At 38.7% G+C, this 23,230-nt stretch overlaps 1 protein-coding gene and 1 long non-coding RNA gene across 5 annotated transcripts in view; one reads left to right on the top strand and one right to left on the bottom strand.

The window, feature by feature from the left end:
* LOC133654181 (uncharacterized) overlaps window positions 1-23,230 on the top strand; it is a 42,047-nt gene that overhangs the window by 4,943 nt on the left and 13,874 nt on the right. For 2 of the 3 annotated variants that reach the window (XR_009826846.1, XR_009826844.1), the window contains exon 2: window positions 9,875-9,999. The exons of the other annotated variant lie outside the window; for it this stretch is intronic. This is a non-coding gene — a long non-coding RNA (uncharacterized LOC133654181). The remainder of the gene's footprint in view (window positions 1-9,874; window positions 10,000-23,230) is intronic. 3 annotated transcript variants of the gene reach the window in all.
* The window catches only part of plekhn1 (pleckstrin homology domain containing, family N member 1), a 33,603-nt gene that overhangs the window by 7,066 nt on the left and 3,307 nt on the right, over window positions 1-23,230 (bottom strand). For both annotated transcript variants that reach the window (XM_062054276.1, XM_062054275.1), the window contains exons 4-13: window positions 22,472-22,552; window positions 19,678-19,768; window positions 13,941-14,074; window positions 11,700-11,849; window positions 9,112-9,192; window positions 8,957-9,032; window positions 8,588-8,733; window positions 5,719-5,865; window positions 3,198-3,428; window positions 2,389-2,544 (exon numbers count right to left, since the gene is read on the bottom strand). In XM_062054276.1, the coding sequence (XP_061910260.1) occupies window positions 2,389-2,544; window positions 3,198-3,428; window positions 5,719-5,865; window positions 8,588-8,733; window positions 8,957-9,032; window positions 9,112-9,192; window positions 11,700-11,849; window positions 13,941-14,074; window positions 19,678-19,768; window positions 22,472-22,552 (1,293 nt within the window). The remainder of the gene's footprint in view (window positions 1-2,388; window positions 2,545-3,197; window positions 3,429-5,718; window positions 5,866-8,587; window positions 8,734-8,956; window positions 9,033-9,111; window positions 9,193-11,699; window positions 11,850-13,940; window positions 14,075-19,677; window positions 19,769-22,471; window positions 22,553-23,230) is intronic.

Genomic DNA, 23,230 nt, shown 5'->3' with positions numbered 1-23,230 from the left:
CACCTATTTAACATTTAAAACTAAGCAGACATGCACGCACAATTAGGCTATTCAATAGTTTTTTGTTTGTTTGTTGTTTGTTTAATGTTTTGTCCATGGTCTGTGCTTATGGTATGCTTGTAATGGGAAATGTATTGTGATTTTATGTATTTCTTTGTATCATGACCTGTTGAATTTTTACTGTATTAACCTGCCTTAGGACAACAGATAAAAATTAGCTATTGTGCTAACTCCCGCATATTTACATTGTTGCTCTATGTTGATGAATATGCATTGTCCTAATTCAAATAAATAAATACATATTAAACGCAGACAGACTCAAAAAACGGGTTATAAAAGTGACTGTGGAGCAAAATGTACACAACATTTAGACCCAAAACATATTCAATACATATTATCAGTGGTTTCTTAAACTTTTCTTACCAGGTACCACCTCAGAAAACACTTGGCTCTCCAAGTACCACCATGTCTAACACAGTAGCATAGTAGGCCTAAATATTAATTAAAAACAGGGCAGCTGTTTTATTTAACAACTATATTTAATATTTTTGGCGACTGTAACATTACACACAGTTTGAACAGTAACACTGTTTTTGAATATTTATTTAAGTGATTCGTTGGCGTAACATTAGATGTAACCCGCATACCACGACAGTTTGAGACTCACTAATGTAGACCGCAAGAAAGTGTTTTGAATGTAGATTAAAATCGTTTAAAAATAAAATGTAAAGAAATACACTACCGTTCAAAAGTTAGGGGTCACATTGAAATGTCCTTATTTTTTAAGGAAAAGCACTGTACTTTTCAATGAAGATAACTTTAAACTAGTCTTAACTTTAAAGAAATACACTCTATACATTGCTAATGTGGTAAATGACTATTCTAGCCGCAAATGTCTGTTTTTTTGTGCAATATTTACATAGGTGTATAGAGGCCCATTTCCAGCAACTATCACTCCAGTGTTCTAATGGTACAATGTGTTTGCTCATTGGCTCAGAAGGCTAATTGATGATTAGAAAACCCTTGTGCAATCATGTCCACACATCTAAAAACAGTTTAGCTCTTTACAGAAGCTATAAAACTGACCTTCCTTTGAGCAGATTTAGTTTCTGGAGCATCACATTTGTGGGGTCAATAAAACGCTCAAAATGGCCAGAAAAAGAGAACTTTCATCTGAAACTCGACAGTCTATTCTTGTTCTTAGAAATGAAGGCTATTCCACAAAATTGTTTGGGTGACCCCAAACTTTTGAACGGTAGTGTATGTGCTGTAGATATTATTAGAAGTACCGGTATGTTAAGTGCTTGTATAGCCTTGCACAAAACAAAAAATAGATGTCCAATTATATTTTCTGCGAAAAAACCCTACGTATCCTCTAAAACAGACCTGTGCAAATTAAGGCCCTTTAAGCTTTTCAATCTGGCCCACCGGACATTCCCGAATATTTTTTTTAGATCTTTAAGATGGAAACTGTAGCTGCCATTATGATGTGCAGTGATGTTTTCAAACTACCGTAAGTCTTGAACTATACAAAGTATTTCAGTGTTTGGAATCTGCGCTTTTACATGATATACTAGTGACTATGGTAATCCAAGTCAAAGCAGCTCAAACGAGGCACAAAGCAGTGTGGGTGGGGAGCTTTTCCACAGAGCGTTTGAACCCTTTGAACCCTTTGCGTTCATATTTCGCTGTGTTTGTTGCATTTGTGTTGCGTTTCGCTTGATTGTATAATATGTCGATCATCGTTCATGTGTTGTCAATATTCAGTGTTTTATCGTTCATAGTTAATATTTTAAATCCCACTTTCTTTATTTTCATGTACATTCTGGATGTCTCATTCAGTTAAAAAAAAAAAAAAAATCCATTCTGTTTTTAAGGCGGTCTGTCATAATGTTTTTAGCATTCAGACATTATTGTGAGGTTTTGTATTAGTGTTCCTAAAAATAGATATACCAGCCCCCAGACACATTTTTTTCTCTAAATTTGCCCCCCCGGGTCAAAATAATTGCCCAGGCCCGCTCTAAAAAGTAAAGGTAAAAGTTTATTTTGATACGAAATTTGACTCGACAGGGGCAAGCGGTAGAAAACGGATGGATGGATGAATAATTATTTGGATTACAAAGACCCACAAATTAACTGATCAATTGCCAAACATGGGCTGCACTGCTGTAGGTAGCTGAAGGTTTAATATGTCTTCTTGTTAATATGCTTTTCAGATTTCGGTATAATAGATGGAATATTTTAACTTAAATATACGGTTTACCTTAAAAAAAATAAATGGTGAACTATTCCATTCTATTATACCAAAATCTTGTCTGAGTAGAATAAACCGAAGTGAACTGCTGTAAACTGCCCCAATGGACGCGGCATATCATTGGCACAACTTACCATTGGCACAACGTCCTCAAAGTCATCTATTTCAGGACTGCAGGGCTCATCGTAGAGCGGCGACAAGGGCTGTCTTGGAGCGCACATGTCCGAGTATCTTTGCGGGCCGTTCATGTGGTAGCCGAGAGACGTCTGAGAGGTGTTCCAGCTGTTTGACTGATCACACAACAAACTCAAGAGTTAGTTTATTGTTCTATTTCACCCTCTGAGGGCTCACATCAATCAAAATTAAGATTTGAGGTCACATTACAGGGCGGGGTATTAAACTAATGGCGGATAAGTGCCGGTGTTACAACTATCAGTTTTACAAATCCACCATCAGATGTGTGTTGGATGTAAAAATGGTGGCATATTAATACAAGCATATCCTTAAAAAAACACAGTGGTGTACCAACCACTTGCACATGTTTGTAATTAGAAGGTGCAACATCACCCATAAAACAGGGCACATGTGGCATGTTGCTAGGCAGAGTTCACAGGCCTCAATCATGAGTGCCCCATTGACCAATGAATAAAACATACATAAGTGAGCATAAAATCACTCCACACACACACAACACTGGAATGATTCTGAGATGTTTGCTCTGTATTAAATATATAATAAGAGTTTCCGTAAATCAAGTAGTGCAAAGTGTCAGGTATATGTTTCCTACTTGTGTATCTATTGTCATGTTGCAGTTACTGTCGTTATCAAGACCCTGCTCAGCTTTCCGCTGACTGTGTATTTATAAAGACATGTAAGATGAGTCCGACCGGTCTCAAGGGGAATCATGCACTTATCATGTTTAGACGCCGGGCTGACGTTTTACCTTCACAAGCGGGCCTTTGTCCAGCCGATGCGTGCTTGAGTAGGGTGTGCTGTACAGCTGCGGCATGCCCGCCGAGACCTCTGCAGACTGGAGGTAGGAGCCACGCTGGGGGGACGAGTAGCGCAGCGGGAAAGGTCGGGAGTCACGTTCGGGTTTGTTGTGGGAAGAGACGCTGTTTGTCCTGCTTCCCAGGCGGGCGGTCTCGGTGGAGGAGGGACGGCTGGAGGTGTACTGTTGACAAAAAGCAGGACATATTTGGTTATAGTCTGTAAGAATGGGTACCTTTCACATTTGAATCGATACTGTACCAATCCCTGATACCTGGGAATCTATACCTGTACTCAACGGTACCAATTTTCAGTGCTTCTGTGTGTGTTCAAATGTGTTAATAAATGTTAATCGTAAAATAAATAAAAATATATTTTTGATTAAACATTTAACAATTGTGAAACCTGTGCTGTGCAGTTATAGCTTGTTTTCTTACACGTCTGTGTCTCATTTGCAAATAGACTTTGCATGCAGTTGCGATTCCAAGACATTAGATGGCAGTAGTGCATTGCTACGGCATGTTGCCGTGTCATGATGTAGTCTTTGCCATTAAGTTGAATGTGCCAATTTTGTCTTTAGTTGAAACCGAGAAAGTGTTTATTTATACTGTAAGTACCGGTACTAGGGCTGTGAATCTTTGGGTGTCCCACGATTCGATTCAATATCGATTCTTGGGGTCACGAGTCGATTCAAAATTGATTTATTTATTTTTTCAATTCAACACGATTCTCGATTCAAAAACGATTTTTTCCCGATTCAAAACAATTCTCTATTCATTCAATACATAGGATTTCAGCAGGATCTACCCCAGTCTGCTGACATGCAAGCAGAGTAGTAGATTTTTGTAAAAAGCTTTTATAATTGTAAAGGACAATATTTTATCAACCGATTGCAATAATGTAAATTTGTTTTAACTATTAAATGAACCAAAAATATGACTTATTTTATCTTTGTGAAAATATTGGACACAGTGTGTTGTCAAGCTTATGAGATGTGATGCAAGTGTAAGCCACTGTGACACTATTGTTCTTTTTTTTTTTTTTTTTTTATAAATGTCTAATGACAATGTCAATGAGGGATTTTTAATCACTGCTATGTTGAAATTGTAACTAATATTGATACTGTTGTTGATAATGTTCATTTTTGTTTCACTACTTTTGGTTTGTTTTGTGTCGTGTTTGTGTCTCTCAATTGCTCTGGTTATTACAGTTCTTAGTGTTGCTGGGTCGGGTTTGGTTTTGGAATTGGATTGCATTGTTATGGTATTGCTGTGTATTGTTTTGTTGGATTGATTAATTAAAAAAAAAATTTAAAAATCGATTTTTTAAAAATGAGAATCGATTCTGAATCGCACAACACCCCTAGTAAGTACTGAATTTATTACACACCGGCTGTTTAATTGTAACGGGCATCTTAGTTGTAGTTTTCATGACCAAATTTGTAGGTGTTGAAATTGTCATTTAAAATCGCTAATGCTAATCGGTAGCATGTCTTTGATCAATCCAATGTAAGTTAGCATCGAGGTAGCGCATTTTGAAAAGTGGAGCCTTATTGTGTTTTTGAGTGCCTTCTTCCTGCTTTGTTGGCACGGACATTTGTAACATTACCTGGAGTGCTTGACTGCTTGTTTACTCGCAAAGTGCTTGAGCCCGTGCAAAGTCTGAAACTGGACGTGACGTCACGTGCAAGAAAGTACCAAAATATGGCACTATTTGCTTTTATGTAAATCGATACAAGGGCAACACATACTGAATTTGGTCGGCACTTAGGAGTACCGCGTTTATTGTTTGCACCATTGATGGTACGCAGGAACTGATTTGAAATCGAAATATGTATGAAATAATCAAACAAATATTTGCTCAACTTGAATTCTAATATATATTCCATTGCTGAACTACTCTTTCATTCCTACGCCAAAAGTACTTGCAAAGCAAAACATTTTGGAGGTTGTACTTGTTGTAAAAAGAAACCGCTTTACATCAAGCCACTCTGACAATGATGGGGACAAGAAGATCTCCATCATTTTAATTAGGGGTTAGCAGGTCAGGGGCTGCGAAAACAACAAGTCTTGCAGGCAGTGAGCTCTCTCCAATTAAAGCTAATTGGTCCAGCAGAAGACTTTTCTCTCAAGGGAGTGTCATCAAAAGTCCTGGTATGCTTCATTATTTCTAAAGTGTGCAAGGTTAATAAGGAATCTTTTCACTCCTGCTGCTCAATAATCATTGCAGGGCCTCGTCGTTTAAGAAGGAAATTCCAACGTTATGTGTTTCCTTTTTTTTTTTGGTCAGCCTTGAAGTTTATTGCCTGAGTTTTTGTGACAGGAACAGGACTCTAGACCTTGCTTAATAATTAACTTAGTAAAAAAACAAAACAACGTTAAGCGAGTTTCCTTTGCTGACGTTAAACAAACATACTTCCGACATAATTCATATCCGTACAAATATTGATGTTTGAGAGTGAAGCAGACACTTACACAAAGAGGTTCCGAGTATCCTGGGGACAATGGGTTGTCTTCATGAGTGGGGAACGGAAGGTTGTGGGATCCACGTCCATTCTGGCTCATCTTGCGGGACTCGGGTTTGGCTTGACTGTTTCCACTCCACCTTTCAAACTGCGGCGTCTAGGTGGCAGACAAGTGTCATACCTTAGTGATGTGACATCAAGATAATAAGTGGACTGATGACTCTGTAGTGATACATTTGGAACTTGAATCGTTCACTAATTTGGAGAGGTGACAATTGAATCAATCACAAAAATGGGCTCAAAAATCACTTTCAGTGTACGAATGAGTCTTTTATTAGAATGAAATTAAGCTCCTAAATATCCGCGGCTAAATAAATATTTGCTCAGGAAAATTAAGTCTTTCCAACGTGAAATGCTTTGTAACAAAAGAAAAAAACATTAGCTGCAACGACTGTTAGCCTGAGGCCAAACTGACTCCCTTCGAATTCAGTGTACACTGGATAAAAAAATAATTGCCTGAACCCTACAAGTTCTTGTTGGCAAAAAATATCATATAAATAAGAGCTGCATCTGTTGATTAGTTTAGTAATCGAGTCATCACATAAAACACACTTCATAGCCTCGATGCGTATTTAAGGAAAATATGTTTTTCGATTGCCATAACCTTTATTCTTTTATTGTAATAATGAACATTGCAATTGGAATTTTAACATGTGTGGATTTATTAAAAATTTTAATAAAAACTCTCCACTGTTTGCCGCCACGAAGATCACAGCCCTTACACACCACTACTCTCATGTTAAAGTCCCAACTTTAACTTTAAAGTTAAAGTTTATCACCACACCTAGTGATAATTTCACTAGGTGTGGTGAAATTATCCTCTACATTTGACCCATCCCCATGTTCACCACCTGGGAGGTGAGGGGAGCAGTGAGGAGCAGCGGTGGCTGCGCTCGGGAATCATTTTGGTGATTTAACCACCAATTCCAACCATTGATGCTTAGTGCCAAGCAGGGAGGCAATGGGTCCCATTTTGTAGTCTTTGGTTTGAACTCACGAAATTTGCTAAATGTAAAAATTTGCTTCATTGTTAAATGAGAGAAACTGCTGTTCTCAATGTATCCACTGGATGTCGCAATAGCAATTCTGTTAGGAACACAGTAAAGCGGGGCTTCGGCTCCTCCCCCTCGAACCAATATAAAACCTGCCATTTTACTCTTCTGCTTCGAACACATCGCGCTTCGGCACCCTCATTTCAACAAAATGTCTGTGACAAAACAGAGAAAATTGGATGCAGAGTACAGTGTTACACGAAAAATTATCATCCTCCTATTTATTCACGGAAGCGAATGTGAAACCACACATTTTTGTGAGCAGGTTTTCTCTGTAATTCTGTCATTTGTCTTGACCTGCTCAGGGGCCTTGTGGTTAGAGTGTCCGCTCTGAGATCGGTAGGTCGTGAGTACAAAACTCGGCCGAGTCATACCAAAGACTATAAAAATGGGACCCATTACCTCCCTGCTTGGCACTCAGCATCAAGGGTTGGAATTGGGGGTTAAATCACCAAAATTATATTCCCGGGCACGGCCACCACTGCTGCTCACTGCTCCCCTCATCTCCCAGGGGGTGAACAAGGGGATGGGTCAAATGCAGAGGTTAATTTCACCACATTTAGTATGTATGTGACTATCATTGGTACTTTAACTTGAATAAAAATCAATAAAACAAAGCCACGCTCAAGGCTCACGCACAAGCACTTGAATACCATCCTGAAATTGTCTGCACAAGCACTTGAATACCATCCTGAAATTGTCTGCCACAGATGTGATGCCTGATTTTGAATCACTTGTGAAAGCTAAAAAATGCCAGGTTTCAGGAGTAAAATAAACAATCGGTAACCCCACTTAAAATGCTGCATTGGACACTGCCCCTTGATATAGTTCTGTGAAAATGTAAGGCAAGTGAACAGTGTGTGATTTACTGCAGTACTGTCAGTCTCTCAAGTTCACATGTTTGATTTGTTGAAATTGTTCATGTATTGCACAGCTTTTATTTTTCTATCAATAAATACACTGACAGTCAACCCTCTTGAATAGTTTCTACCTCAGTTTGTATGGTTGGTTGAGCACATAATTAATAGGTAGAAATGACAAATGAGGTAGTTGATACCTAGAAGAGTTTTAATGTATTATTTATTTTGTATTTTGGATTATATTATGTATTTTTGGATTTAAAGTTTAATTGCTTTGTAGATAGACTGAGATTAAGTCTAAGTTCAATGTGGTCTTCATGGTGAAGTGTTTTGTCAAGAGGATTGGCCTTGTGGTTAGAGTGTCCGCCCTGAGATCGGTAGATCGTGAGTTGAAACCCCGGCCGAGTCATATCAAAGACTATAAAAATGGGACTTTACTTGCCTGCTTGGCCCTCAACATCAAGGATTGTAATTGGGGGTTAAATCACCAAAATGATTCCCGAGCGCGGCCACCGCTGCTGCTCACTGCTCCCCTCACCTCCCAGAGGGTGGAACAAGGGGATGGGTCAAATGCAGAGGGCAATGTCACCACACCTAGTGTCTGTGTGACTATCAGTGGTACTTTAACTTTACTTTAATATGTACATTTTCAAAATGTGCTTGTTCTGTTTTGGGCCAAAGTAAAATAAAGAAAACAATGTGAAGTTGTCATAGTTGTATTTTTAAGTTATTATGCCATGATTTTACCAATCCGGCCCAGGTGGGAATAGAGCTAAAATGTTTGTCACTTCTGACCTGGAGGCGGATAAACCAGGTGAGGACAGAAACATAGCATACTTTGCTCATAAGCAGACGTGAACAAGGTGATTATTTTAAACCTGTAAAAAAAAAAGAGGGTATCACTCACCTCCCTGTGCGTCGGTGTGTAGATGATGTCATAGACTGGGGGTGGGGGGCTGAGAACCGGCACGTCAGCAGCTTTGAAATGCTGGATCCAGTCGCAGAACTCGCTCCGATCCAGACAGGACACCACTATGGGGTTGATGAGCTTCCCTAGAGAGGACACACAAAGCTCGTCATTCGGTCCAGGCGCTGCGTGGAATGTGCCACTGTCAGATTGTCATTCAGTGGGGATCAAACCAGCTCATTCATGGAGGCTTGCACTTTGTGACGTTAGCACATTCCTGCTTGTATCCACTTAGGGTAAATTATGCATTCCAGTGTACAGTATACTCATCAAGATCCATTCAAGCTTGTCTGTTTGTTTTGCACTAACCTTCAATCATAAAAGTGTTGGGCTTGACATCTTGGCAGGGTGTTGTCACTGTGATCATGTTGAGTGGAAGTTTGCCCTGATAAAGATGATTTAAACTGCATTAAAAACACAAAATAGGCATGCAGCTCAGAGGATGATTATGAAGCGTTTCAAACCTTGTAGAAGAGGCCGTTTGATTCCTCGGATAGGATGATCATTGTTGATGTGTACATCACCAGCAGTCTATCGTTTTGTTCCTGTGGACACACAAGGGTTTGTGTAGAGTTACACACTTATTGGCCCTGATTGAATAACATCGTCTGCACTTGTTCTCCTTTTAAGGGGAGTTTTGTTTCCTTTGAACGTCCAGTTTACATTCCAAAAGTTTATTATCATGCCATCAAGTGTTTTTTTTTTTCAAACATCATGCTGAATTTAAGGAGGATCAGTCCCTTGTAGAAATGTTCTCTTCCCTCTGTGGAACATTCTTGACCTATATAAATAACTTCATTTTTCTGCAGCTTTGAAGTAGCAAACGTTTAATAGCATCAAATACTAACCCGATAATGATAAAAGCAAGATAGAGACTAAACCTGATTCAACACCATTTTTAATTATTTGACACAAATGCAGTGTGGTGCAGTCTAATTCCTGGTGCAAAAAATGCCAGTCAAACCAGTTTGGGCATTTAAAGATCAAGTGTAGTTTATATTTCCTCACACTTTTCTAGGGTGTGTCTAGAGAGACAGCTGACATTCCAGCTGTGAGATGACTTTAGTTGCTTCCCACACCCTAAATCTCACACACTTCAGTGGGGCTGCCGCTCATTCTCACACAGTTAGTTCATTACAAATATCCCTGCAGGTTAGGGCATGATTGGTTGATTGTTGTTCGCCACCATCTGAATCGGTGTGTTTGTAACTTTGTTTGTTTTTATAGGGAAAACGTTGGCGTCTCGCTGATTACCAGGAAAACTACAGCTGATACATCAACCTAGATTGGCGATATTCAACTAAACTGTTTCAGGGGCCAAAGTTCCAGAAAGCTAAGGACGGAGGATCACTGTTAGTCTTATTTTGTATATTCCTCTACAGTAGACATTTGATGTTGGTCTATTTAGTCTGTCAGTCACCAGAGCGTTCTGATATTTTTATGGGCCTTCTGCAAAAAAGCTGGTCAAATATAATTTCTATGACAGCTTTTAAGTGTTTTTAAGTATCTTCTGCAAAAATGTGAGTTTCTCACAAATTGCGGGCCACCAGTTGAATATTTCAATGATGAAAAAGAGAGCACCTTAAATGGAACCTTGAGGAACAGTACAAGTATAACTAAAGAAGTGGAACAAATGACTAATGACTGCACCTGGAGTAAACAAGCTACAGCAACACCTTAGTCACATTTAATCACATTATGAAAAAAAATTGTAACTGCCAAAAAGGGAGAGGACTTAAAGGGGTGCCTTGAGGAACGCCTCAGTTCTGTAAACCCCAAGTTTGGACCCCATTGTTCTATGTTTACTCTCAAAGTTAAAATGTCCATCCAAGGATCTGTCAATGTGTTTACAGAAGTCCACGTTCTTCTATACAACAGAAGCACTCTAGTGTTTTTAGGAATTTGCTGCAAAAATGTTTTATCCCAAGTTTTGAAATGAGCTAGGGGACCGGATTTAAATAGACCTGACCTAGATCATCAGAATGGCTCAGATTTTTTCATACTAGTGAAATTATATCACTAGGCAGAAGAAGAAGGACTATGGGTAAATCTCTACAATCTATGACAACACAAATGGGAAAAATGTCATCAACGGGACAAATTCCAAACATCTTTGCATAATAGTTTAGTTTAGATTAGTCTTTATTTGAAGGGACAATGCACAGAAACATTAAGCTCAAAGACAGATATGTTCTGCACCAGATTATAGCTAAATAGCTCATTTCCATCTGCTGTCCCTGGCTACATAAATTAAAGAGATACAAAAATCATGCAATAAAATTATTACAATAAAATTATACTATAGCATGTAATCATATTAAGAAAAGTAATAAAAGGCCCTTTCATTGACACATATTATACAATACAACCACATCTCATTTACATCATAACACATAGACAATACATGCTCTTGTTCACATCCGTCATCATTTGTAAAAACAACCATGATTTTAACACACACACTTCACAGTTTACAACAATATGTTCTCATGCATAAATATAATATACATTAAGTTGACAAATTATTTTATTAATTTCCCCGCAGTGCCTCCACAGTTTGATTTCAAATTTTCGGGACTGATGCAGATCCCAAATACACAACAGCAGGTAGCAATAAGTAAGGAAAGTCGGTTTTGCATAATAGAGCCTCTCTAAACTTTAATTTAGGAAGTTTACAAAATATGGCATTTACCATTTAAGAAATAAAGCTGCAGGCACATTATGTAGACAACATCCATTACATTTTAGTAGGTTCATCTGAAGTATCAGTGAAATGTTAGGACGTACTGAATTATTTCTCTGAATGAGGTGTTCTAGATCTTATGCCCGGTAGTGTATGTGCAGGAGAGGCAATAAAACCCCACTTTTTGCACACCTTACATTTTGTGGATGTACGATAATGTCTGTGTTTCACAATTTAAACACCGTGTGACTCATCTAATATTTTCATCAACAACCTGAAAAGCCTGAAGTCACGCACAGTTTCTTACATGATTGTGTTCTCCCCAGAGAGGCCAAAAGGAAAGTATTGCATGTTGTGTTTTTACTGTACCTGACAGGGCAAGTGCTGCAGGCGAACTTTGGTGACGTAGGTGATGGGGCCCAGGCTGTCCCGCTGCGACCCCTCCCACTCATAGATAGGCTCTCTGTTGATGGAGCTCCTCAGCTCCTCTCTGCCCACAGGGCTCTTCTGCTGGTTTAACTAAAACGAGAAGATACACATTGGATTGAGGGGAAAGCTAAACACAGAAGCGTAAACATGACCCCGAGTGTCAGCCGCCACCCCAAATTCAGTTATTTTTCTAAGGGTTTGATCAACCAGTTGCACACCTGACAAAACTGCTTAGTTGTGAGTGCTTTGGTGTTAGATAACCGTTATGATGCGGACAAGACCACTCCCTTATATTCAGCCCTCAGGGAGAGCCAGGAGTGACCTACTTGACTCACTGCATAGTACACACGCACATTCACACACATCCTGTTTCCTCAGTACTTGTAACATGGGATTTTTTCCCCCCCAATGGTTAATCCATCTCACAAGTTTAGGAGTTGTTGTTTTAGTTGATTTGTTAGTTAGCAGCCAATTGAAGTCCATCCATTCCTTAATTTCTATCATTCTTATCCTGTTGACGATCACGGGAAAGCTGGAGTCTATCCCAGCTAGACTACTTCCTGGACTGATCACCAGTCAATCACAGAACACTTATAGACGACTCATCGGCATATGAGTGTGTGAAGCATCAGCCAGTGTTGTGTGAATCACCACACGATCAGTGACCTGTACACTGCATAAACAGACATCTGAGCAATATTAAATATCTTTAGTGGCGTTTGTTCTTAAATCCTTATTTTTGACCATTGTACTGACAAGGTTTGAAAATTAGCCTATGGCTATAAGTGTTATGTACTTTGACATCGGTTACCTATGGGTAGCAATGTTTAATTGTACTGTCCCTGTCAAATAAATACATGAATGAATAAATATTATTTTAAATAGTAAGCTACACTATGTTAGATAATTTGGATTATTTTAGGTAATATTGACAAAAATTGAATGTATCAATGTAGAAGTAAAATGGCATTTTGGCAAGTCAAATATTATTGTTCTGTTGGCAGGTTATTTTTATTGTATGTCTCATATTTTAGTACATATTATATTTTTCAAATATAAAACAAGTGTTTTAGCTATTTATTCTTGCTGAGATTTCAGTTATTGCAGCGTAAAAAAAGTTATAATTCAACTGATGCCCCAATCTCATCAATAATATTACCTATCATGCTCAGTTAGGGATGTAACGATATGAAAATTGGGGACGGCGTGGCGAAGTTGGTAGAGTGGCCGTGCCAGCAATCGGAGGGTTGCTGGTTACTGGGGTTCAATCCCCACCTTCTACCATCATAGTCAAGTCCGTTGTGTCCTTGGGCAAGACACTTCACCCTTGCTCCTGATGGCTGCTGGTTAGCGCCTTGCATGGCAGCTCTCGCCATCAGTGTGTGAATGGGTGAATGTGGAAATACTGTCAAAGTGCTTTGAGTACCTTGAAGGTAGAAAAGCGCTATGCAAGTATAACCCATTTATTGTGACCAAAATGACGTTTTTCATTGTTATCACGATATTGTTGAATGTGCTCGAAAAGTTTAATTTACAAAAAACTAAAAGACTAAACAATAAATTCTTGGCATAAGTAACATTGAATATTGTTGTGGCTTCTTAAGAGCCATATTATTTGTATTTTATGTTTAATAATGTTTATCTTTTCAATGTAAAACATTTTAAATGTTTTTTTTACTGATAAAGGCAAACCAAGTGTTAAATTTGCTTCACTTCCGGATTATGTGACGTCACGTGCGTTTACTTCCTGTTATAGACACCTCAGTCTCAAATTCCTCTGAGTATCGATCGATCACTCAGTTCTAAGGTTCAATGTTCACGATAGAATGATTAAGTTGCTCAGTCAGCAATGTGTTTGTATAAGTTTAGATTTGAGTTTTGTCATGGGAATATATGTTGATGTTTTTTTCATACATATTAGCATTTAAGCTAGCGCTAGTCGGTTGGTGAGTTTGTCAAAGTGTGGTTGTCAATCACATGTTTTTAATCATTTTAATTCAAAACGGTAATACTAACCGTCGGGAGTTTCTTTACCGCGGTTATCATTAATAGCAATTATTGTTGCATCCCTATGCTCAATGAACCAGGAAGTGGCCTACTAGCATGGATGGACAAAGTTGCTCAGTTTAATGTTCAACTGAGTGAAATTCTAGAGTGATTTTGGAGTTTGGAAGAACTTACTTTCACTCTGGTGAAGTTTTCCGGTGCAAAGGCTGTGCCGCCGTTGGCTTCAATGTTTTCTTTAAGAAGACCAAACCATTGGTCCAGTTCTTGTTGATTGGCACAATAAACGATGATGGGGTTCAGGCTGACACCTGTGGGGAGCAGAGGTCACAAAAGTTGTCATCAAGGTGGTCCCGCAAGTGGTTCAGTTTTCCACATAGCGATGAATCACCGAAGGGTTTCTTTCTCCAAGTCTTTAGTTGTGTTGTGACATAAATGCCATAACTGTTAGCACGTGTTCTATCTAGACCACATGTCTGACGGTTTCCCAGAATTTAAAATCATAGTCACTCTTGTCCTCCCACAGACTGCGAGCCCAGAAGGAATGAACAGGACTTTCCCCTCTATCTATCTATCAGATGTACACATACCAGAGATAAACAGCAGATTTGTTGTTTCGCTTGACTGTAAAACTTATTAACCCTCTGAGGACATTCTATTTTAATTTTTAAAATTCCACACCCGGGAATCATTTTTGGTGATTTAACCCCCAATTCCAATCATTGATGCTGAGTGCCAAGCAAGGAGGTAATGGGTCCCATTTTTATAGTCCGGGGTTTGAACTCACAACCTACCGATCACAGGGCGGACACTCTAACCACTTGGCCACTCAGTAGGTGTAATGGAAAGAGAACAAAAATTATGGCCAGCCATTGTCCCCTGAAGGTTAAAACATACATCGAGCTTCAACTGTTTAAGGTAATTTTGACTATCATTATGTAATGTTCACAGCCCTGTAAACTCCAGGAAGGGTTCTCTCACTCTCTACCCGCACCGCTGATTCATGTTTTTAAGTGCAGGAAACGTCTCGCAGAGGTCATGTGGCCGCCATATCTCTCACCTGATTCACACTTCCTCTATGTGTGTGTGTGTGCGTGTGTGTGCGTGCGTGCGTGTGCGTGTGTGTGTGTCGTCACGATGCCTCCCATTGAGTAAATAAAGTTTCTTGGTAAGGAATGGGAACGTCAAATAGAAATACGAGACTGTAGAATAACAAGCTTGTGTTCCGGGAATAGGAGTCGGATGTTAAAAAAGAAATGTGGATAATAATCTGTCAATATTGTCAGAGTTGTTTCAGTGATACAAACATCAACATGGATAACTCACACTTCTCACATTTGATAGTCTAGGATAAGGAATGTTGATACAGCTCTTGATGTTGGACACACCGAGGTCATTGGAGGTTTTCGGGATCTTTCTACTTCAGCCCCCTTTGGCCCCTGATGACCCGACCAGGAAGTATTCCCACGGCTGAGTCCAAGTATTGCCAGCCCACGTTACGTCCCTCATAATCCACTCTGTTTGTGACTCACAATTAAATTTTACTACATTTTCAAATTACATTGATTTTACTTTTGATAATATTTTCTGTTTCTCCCATCAGGAGTTTCCGGGTGTCAAGTTTTTCTCATTTGCATGTATTGCCGGGATACAACCCCACTGTATGAAAGGCTACTACACTATACTGTAGCCAGGGCCACGTTAAACGAACTCATTAAAAATAATTTTGTTTATGAATACATCTCCTTTGCGACGGATGCCTGCACGTCTGTGCGAGTGTAACAAAGACCAGTCAACTTCAAGAATAGTGCAGGCAATCCCCAGATTGCCTGCATAGACTTTTAGCACAGTAATCAGCATGCTCGCCTCTCACACTGGCAACCTTGTTTCGCGCCTCACTTGTGGCAGTATAGAAAAAAACAATGCAACCAAGAGAGAGTACACGATTGCTACACGAAGCAGAGCTCACTGTGGTTGAGAGCTATAAACACCAATCACTGCATTCCGCCGTAAAAAAATCGGTGGGCCCGTGGCTTCAGTCCAGGTACGCCTTATTAGGGCGGCCCTGACTGAAGCCAAGAAGGTACACAAGCAATGCAAATGCCGCAACACAACAATTTTACGCCACAAAACTATTGCAAAAGCCACTACAAATGTGAACGCCAAAAACACAACAACAGGTGAGAATCTTTGGGCACCTCACAATTGGATTACGATTCAGGCGCCACAATTCGATTATAAATACATTATGTATGAATTTTAATTTATTAGTATGCATATTATTATATTGTATAGCCTATTTTAATATAGTGTGTATTATTGTATATCATAAATGTTTTATATTTAATCATCAATATGTATAAAAGGCTCCTTCTTTGGCTGCTGATGTATAAAGTATTGTGTCATTATTTCTGTTTTTTGGATGTGATCATGCATACATATATATATATATATATATATATATATATATATATATATATATATATATATATATATATATATATATATATATATATATATATATATATATATATATATATATATATATATATATATATATATATATATATACACTCATGCACCTGGGTATAGGTTGATTGGCAACACTAAATCGGCCCTATTGTGTAAATGTTGTCTGTCTATCTGTGTTGGCACTGTGAGTTAGGTCAGGAAAAAACACAGAGGCTATATCATCCCTACAAGCCTGTTTCGCAGGTTTCCCTGCTCGTCAGGGGATGCCAAGAGTGTGCAAAAAAGTAATCAGAGTAAAGGGTGGCTATTTTGAAGAAACTAGAATATTAAACTTGTTTTCAGTTATTTCCCCTTTTTTGTTAAGTACATAACTCCACATGTTTCATTCATAGTTTTGATGCCTTCAGTGACAATCTACAATGTAAATAGTCATGAAAGTAAAGAAAATGCATTGAACGAGAAGGTGTGTACAAACTTTTAGCCTGTACTGTATATGTACAGTGTTTAAATAAATGTACGTCCCTACTTGACTAGCAGGCATCCTTGTTTTAATTTCTGTGCCTTCTAAAACCACTTTATGCCCAGATACTTTGCCATCAGTTGCCATTAACAAAAAACCCATACACTCCAAGAAGTGTCGTGTCAATTATCTACTCATTCATATCTATGGCTGACAGCGTTGTCGCACAGTGTAAATATTGTTCTCTGTCCTGACTTATTCATCTAATTGCTCATTTCCTCTTCTTAGCTGGTTACTTGACTGTAACGTGGTTTCAGTTTGACAAAACATTTATTCTTTTCTTATTTCACTACTTCACTTTCAAGCTATAGCATGACTTGTGGTCGTCTTCTCCCTTAGTCTGCGTCTGCACTATATCTTGCATTTTAGAACCGTCTGTATTATTTAATTTAACATACCGGTAAATGAGTAATTGATTTTTTTAAATTTTTCAATCAGTTCAGAATTGTCCACATTTTATTTGTGATGCAATGAAAATATTTTTAAAAAATTCAAATTCTACGCACAATACAACAACTTTAGACCACAACACAACATCAAGTGACAACAAGAGTTGTTGTGTTATGGCTTTATTTCAATGTGGCTTAAAGTTGTTGTGTTTGTAAAGTGAAGTGGAATTAGCGACAGGAGTTAACCTGACTGGTTTGTGGAATGTGTGGTTGTAGATTAGCCGCACTGACAAGGCTGAGAGCGGTAGTCAGGGTTTTCTATGCGACAGCTGGCCTCAGTGAACTGCACCTGTTGTCTAAGTGAGCCCTGCTTTGCCCCCGTACACCCTCACCCCGACCAAGGTTAAAAAGGGGGGGCAACTCTAGTTAGTCTTGGGGTTGAGTGGAGGTGAGGAGGGTCACGGCATCTTTTGAATCACCGGAATGTGACAACTAGGGCTGCAACAACTAATCGATTAAATCGATTAAAAAAATAGTTGGTGATTAATTTAGTCATTGTTTCGTTGGATCTATGCTATGCGCATGCGCTGAGGCTATGTTTTTTTATTTATTTAAAAAAAAAAGTTTTTAACCTTTATTTATAAACTGCAACATTTACAAACAGCTGAGAAACAATAATCAAAATAATAGGGGTGTAACGGTACGTGTATTTGTATCGAACCGTTTCGGTACGGGGGTTTCGGTTCGGTGCGGAGGTGTACCGAACGAGTTTCCACACGGACATATTAAGTAGCGTACTGCACGTTGTGTAAACAATACTCAAAATGCCGGACATTTGAGGCATTTAAGAAACCCCGCCCGGACAGCTCCGCAAAAGAGGACATGTCCGGTGAAAAGAGGACGTATGGTTAGTCTATCGTAGCCCGTTAGCTGCTAGCATGCTAGCAGCGACCGGGCTAGAAATGAATGATTACAATTAATGCTGAGCAATAAAGCTTGTAAACACAAGTCACTGAACAGGTTTCATAAACAAAATGCAGGGATGGGGAGTAATGTAGTTAAGCTATGTAGCTTAGATCGGTAGGTTGTGAGTTCAAACCCCGGCCGAGTCATACCAAAGACTATAAAAATGGGACCCGTTACCTCCCTGCTTGGCACTCAGCATCAAGGGTTGGAATTGGGGGTTAAATCACCAAAAATGATTCCCGGGCGCGGCCACCGCTGCTGCTCACTGCTCCCCTCCCCTCCCAGGGGGTGATCAAGGGTGATGGGTCAAATGCAGAGAATAATTTCGCCACACCTAGTGTGTGTGTGACAATCACTGGTACTTTAACTTTTTAGTTACATTTTCCAGTAAGTTAGTGGCAGCTTAGCTACTTTTTTAACGAGTAGCTTTTACTGTACCTTAGCTAATTGTAGCAAGGTAGTTTACATCAAAGCTACAAGTGAAGTGAAGTGAAGTGAATTACATTTATATAGCGCTTTTTCTCAAGTGACTCAAAGCGCTTTACATTGTGAAACCCAATATCTAAGTTACATTTAAACCAGTGTGGGTGGCACTGGGAGCAGGTGGGTAAAGTGTCTTGCCCAAGGACACAACGGCAGTGACTAGGATGGCGGAAGCGGGGATCGAACCTGCAACCCTCAAGTTGCTGGCACGGCCGCTCTACCAACCGAGCTATACCGTACAAGGAGAGAAATTGGACCAAAAAAAATAAGGAGAAAATACAATGACCTGGATGAATGAGAACGTCCATACATACGGAGAAAATCCATGATAATTGGTAGGTGGTCGTATGATGAGTCATTATTGGCTAAGGTTAGGGCGAAACACTGGCTAATCAGAGGCAACCAGGAAGCAAAATCAGTCACACACTCATGTCACATGACGACAAAAGAGTCAGAGACAGAGGGACGCTTCAAGCTGACCACTCAAAAACAACAAACATACCGGTACTTGAAAATGGCAGAGGGATTCTCTCCTGCAGATTAAATTTTTCCTTTAGAGCTGAAGATGGCGTGTGTCCTTAACCATATTTAGACAAATGTATGTGTTTAGAGAAAACTATTCCCAAACAACATACAAGTCATTGTTTTTTTTTTGGTAAAGATATAGATAGATGCTGTATTTTACTGTAGGTAGAGAAAATGGATAATATTATAGGGGTGGGCAAAAGAAAAGGAAAAATAAATAAATACATAGAGTGAGGTGTGGGGACCCCTCGGGGTAGTTGTAGGGTGTCCCCAGCTAAATGACAGGTAGTTAATAGTAATGGAACCGTTTTGGTCCATTTGTACACTCTCAGTTACATTAACATTGATATTATACATATGGGTAGATAGAAATGTCGTTGAATGTAGGTTTGATGTAGAAAGCTACTTTTACCGTGTAGCTTGTAGTGTAGTTTGCTACAATTCTCTGCGGATAGCTTCCTCTCTGTAGCTTAGCTACATTTAATCGAAAGTAACTTGTAGCTTAGCTTACTACATTTTCCAAGTAGCTTGCCCATCACTGCCAATATGCCATACTCACCATTAACTTGAAAGGCGTATTCCAGCGGTTGGCTGTGGTTACAGTTCTGTTGCAGGTTGCAGATGGTCAGTTCCTTCAGTGGAAGAGTTCCCTGTACACAAAACAGAAAACACATCTAGTCAATCGTGTTCTATGCTCATCCTGTTCAGGGTCATGAGAAGCTGGAACCTATCCCAACTGATTTGGCAGGAAATGCAGACAATATTGTGGACTTCCCAGGCGATTACTGCACGCACATCGGTAACGTGAACCACTACAATACTAATTGAATTCCCTGCTAATGTAATAGTGTGATATTGTTGCGCTATATTATGAACTAGACAGGTGTTATATTTTAATTTGAAGTATCGCTTTTATTTTTGAAGAACCGGATGTCCGATGCGGGAAGTGTCTTTGCTGTTTTTTTCATTTGTTTACTTCCTCTTGCTTAGGACTTTTGAGTTGGAAGGTAATAGTTCTTCACTGCTCTGTGTTTCTTCACTTTCTGTTGTAAATATTCTTCCTAAACGCTCTTAAATACTTGAAAAGTTAACACAATAATGTTGTGGGGACAAGTGATGTGTTGTTTGAAGTTATTTTTCTGCACAATTCTGCTAACTAAGAAGTAGAGCATCGGAGTATAAGTCGCTCGGAGTATAAGTCGCACCAGCCGAAAATGCACAATAAAGAAGGAAAAAAGTCGCACTGGAGTATAAGTCGCATTTTTTGGGGAAATTTATTTGATAAAACCCAACACCAAGAATAGACATTTGAAAGGCAATTTAAAATAAATAAAGAATAGTGAACAACAGGCTGAATAAATGTACGTTATATGACGCATAAATAACCAACTGAGAACGTGCCTGGTATGTTAACGTAACATATTATGGTAAGAGTTATTCAAATAACTATAACATATAGAACATGCTTCTTCACTTTCTGTTGTAAATATTCTTCCTAAACGCTCTTAAATATTGAAAAGTTAACACAATAATGTTGTGGGGACAAGTGATGTGTTGTTTTAAGTTATTTTTCTGCACAATTCTGCTAACTAAGAAGTAGAGCATCGGAGTATAAGTCGCTCGGAGTATAAGTCACACCAGCCGAAAATGCATAATAAAGAAGGAAAAAAACATATATAAGTCGCACTGGAGTATAAGTCACATTTTTTGGGGAAATTTATTTGATAAAACCCAACACCAAGAATAGACATTTGAAAGGCAATTTAAAATAAATAAAGAATAGTGAACAACAGGCTGAATAAATGTACGTTATATGACGCATAAATAACCAACTGAGAACGTGCCTGGTATGTTAACGTAACATATTATGGTAAGAGTTATTCAAATAACTATAACATATAGAACATGCTTCTTCACTTTCTGTTGTAAATATTCTTCCTAAACGCTCTTAAATATTGAAAAGTTAACACAATAATGTTGTGGGGACAAGTGATGTGTTGTTTTAAGTTATTTTTCTGCACAATTCTGCTAACTAAGAAGTAGAGCATCGGAGTATAAGTCGCTCGGAGTATAAGTCGCACCAGCCGAAAATGCATAATAAAGAAGGAAAAAAACATATATAAGTCGCACTGGAGTATAAGTCGCATTTTTTGGGGAAATTTATTTGATAAAACCCAACACCAAGAATAGACATTTGAAAGGCAATTTAAAATAAATAAAGAATAGTGAACAACAGGCTGAATAAGTGTACGTTATATGACGCATAAATAACCAACTGAGAACGTGCCTGGTATGTTAACGTAACATATTATGGTAAGAGTCATTCAAATAACTATAACATATAGAACATGCTATACGTTTACCAAACAATCTGTCACTCCTAATCGCTAAATCCGATGAAATCTTATACGTCTAGTCTCTTACGTGAATGAGCTAAATAATATTATTTGATATTTTACGGTAATGTGTTAATAATTTCACACATAAGTCACTCCTGAGTATAAGTCGCACCCCTAAGTCTGAAAAATACGGTAGTTGCAATTACGCATGGTATTTACACCACACAGGAGCAGAAATCAGTCCGCCAGAAAGCTGAGACCTGTGTGTGTGTTTTGTGTTTCCAACACAGGTATGTGGATTTGTGCATTATTATTTTTTCTCATAAAACGTTTTTGTTTATGTAATTGAATTTATTATTATTTTTATATGAATGAATGTTTGTTTACTTCCTCTTGCTTCGGACTTTTGAGTTGGAAGGAGCAGAAATCAGTCCTCCAGAAAGCTGAGACCAGTGTGTGTGTGTGTGTGTGTGTGTGTGTGTGTGTGTGTGTGCGTGTGTTTTGTGTTTCCAACACAGGTCATCAATAAATGGTGAAGTGTCTTTTATTTAAAAAACTACACAACGCAGACTAAGACTCACGACACTAATACGTTTATCTTGTGTTTTAATTGACACACTTCTTTTATTGCCATCTTCTGACACACATTAATGTATAGATATTTGAAACTGCCCAAAGACTGAGCTCCAGAACTAGCCAAGTTTGCCAATGATGTCTCACTGTTTACCTTGTAAATGCTGTCATGTATATTGTGACTAACTTGAGACAGGCGCTTAGCCTTCAGCAGACAAACTGATGATTAATGGCTGCTCATGCTGCGGAAGACAGGTGAAGAAACTTAATCATACTTCATGTTTACCAACAGGATACCTATGTCAAAAAGTATGACGGCATAACTCCAAACACCAATGCCAGGGAACGTAAAACCTGGTGTAAATCCTGATGTGTTGATTCAGCCGTTGACTTAAAGGAAGTAATACAACACTTCTTGTGCTAAAAGAAAAAGCATCTCACCTGGTATGTGAGTCCTGGGGTGTTGTTTGACACAAAGTGAAGGTGTGTCTGGAAGAGATCCAGGTAACAATCGTGTATATCCTGCAGAGATAACAAAAGACACGCTTAACGTTGTCGCTATAATTAGGCGTGTGTAAATACTGATAGCTGAAAAATTCTACTCTTGCAATGCAGATGACATATCATATCTAAACATATGTACAGCAATTAAATTAGACTGTACATACATTAATATATTTCCTACATTATTTATAAGGTATGCAAGATCCAAAGCAGGAGCTGTTTACATTGTCACACCGTAATCAATCAATGAATCAATCAAAATGTATTTATATAGCCCTTAATCACGAGTGTCTCAAAGGGCTTCACAAACTCACAATGATAATTACAGTATATGTAAACAGTGGTACCTCAGGTTTTGATACACTTTTCAGATGATTCAGTTTTGCACAAATATTTCCGCCCAATTTTCGTTTATCATGTTGATTATTTTACAGCCAAACATTGCACATAACAAATGAGTCCATTTGCACTTATATCTTTTCGCAGAATCAAGTGCATGGACAAAAAATATAATAAGCCACCATGGGACCACATTAAGTTGCGAGTGCCAGCACTTTGATGAAGAAGGTCTAAAATGCTATTGAATTGAAGAAAGAACTCAATGTAAAGTACGAAGGTTGCGTCTGTGGGGCTCATACAGCCCCTTCTCCCTCTACATTCTTCGGCGTCTTCAATAAGAGATAAAATTATGTTATT

This window comes from Entelurus aequoreus, linkage group LG07, assembly GCF_033978785.1.
Source record: "Entelurus aequoreus isolate RoL-2023_Sb linkage group LG07, RoL_Eaeq_v1.1, whole genome shotgun sequence".
NCBI lineage: Eukaryota > Metazoa > Chordata > Actinopteri > Syngnathiformes > Syngnathidae > Entelurus > Entelurus aequoreus.
The sequence above is the reverse complement of the archived record's forward strand: the minus strand, read 5'-3'. Positions and strand labels throughout refer to the sequence as shown.